At 51.9% G+C, this 1,145-nt stretch overlaps 1 protein-coding gene across 1 annotated transcript in view; it reads left to right on the top strand.

Moving 5' to 3' along the window:
* Positions 1-945, top strand: part of B3GAT1 (beta-1,3-glucuronyltransferase 1) — a gene marked incomplete at its 3' end in the record, with an annotated part of 7,214 nt that extends 6,269 nt beyond the window's left edge. Inside the window, exon 4 of the mRNA XM_009072038.1 lies at positions 649-945. Coding sequence (XP_009070286.1) covers positions 649-945 — 297 coding nt within the window. The remainder of the gene's footprint in view (positions 1-648) is intronic.
* Positions 946-1,145: the final 200 nt, after the last annotated feature.

Genomic DNA, 1,145 nt, shown 5'->3' with positions numbered 1-1,145 from the left:
CAGGGGACTGTCCTGCACTTTGGGAGAGTCAGGAGAGGCTGTGCTTCCCACCTACAGGGGACTGTTCTGCATGTTGAGACACAGGAGAAGGCTGTGCTTCCCAGCTGTCCCCAAGATTGTGAGCTGCAGTGCCTCCCCCTAAAGATGCCTTGAGCCTCACTATGCCTCATAGCTGAGACTGCAGCTTAAACACCTTGATTTGCAGAGAAACACCTTCCTAGGTATGCCATTCCTGCATTTCCTGGTAGCCTTGACCAAGGTGCTTCCCTCTTGTGTCTTGATTTCCTGAGTGGAGCCCTACTAAAGACCATTGGACTAAAAAACCAAACCCACTCCTAATAAATCTCAGAGCTGTTTATTATTGGCAGCTTTGTTTTCAGTGCTGAGCTCCTGCTTGGTTCTGTGGCCATCCATTACTAGTGCTGCTGTTAGCTGCCACTTTCCAAAGCACTTTGCTTCTCCAGGCTCCAAGATGTGAAGCCTTTTACAAGAAGGTGAGTGATGAGGTCCAACCACAGAAGGTGCTTGGGGATGTAACCCAGGCTCTTGTCTCCAGGGGGAAGCTGGAGGGGAAGTGATTCTGCTGTGAGGCTGCTTTGTGTTTCTGGAGGTTCACACACATCTAACCCTCCTCTCTCCTTGCTCCAGATGCGCAGCACCAGGAAGGTGTCCGTGTGGCCAGTGGCCTTTGTGGGGGGTTTACGTTATGAGTCCCCCAAAGTGAATGCTGCAGGGAAGGTCTATGGCTGGAAAACTGTGTTCGACCCCCATCGACCCTTCGCTATAGACATGGCAGGGTTTGCTGTGAACCTCAGGCTGATCCTCCAGCGATCTCAGGCTTACTTCAAACTGCGAGGAGTGAAGGGAGGCTACCAGGAGAGCAGCCTGCTGAGGGAGCTAGTGACCTTGAACGACCTCGAGCCAAAAGCTGCCAATTGCACTAAGGTATGGAGGCGTCTTCACGCGGGGGGGGTAAAGGGCCAGAGGTGGGAGAAAAGTCATTCAGCACCATCATTCAGTCACTTTATAGAATAGTTTGAGTTGGAAGGGATCCACAAGGATCATTAGGTCAACTCCAGGGTCTGCACAGGACACTCTAACAATTCACCATGTGCACCATGGCCAAACACTCCTGGAGCTCTGTC

This window comes from Acanthisitta chloris, unplaced genomic scaffold (genome assembly GCF_000695815.1).
Source record: "Acanthisitta chloris isolate BGI_N310 unplaced genomic scaffold, ASM69581v1 scaffold1263, whole genome shotgun sequence".
NCBI lineage: Eukaryota > Metazoa > Chordata > Aves > Passeriformes > Acanthisittidae > Acanthisitta > Acanthisitta chloris.
Note: the sequence above shows the minus strand (reverse complement) of the source record. Positions and strands in the feature narration are given on the sequence as shown.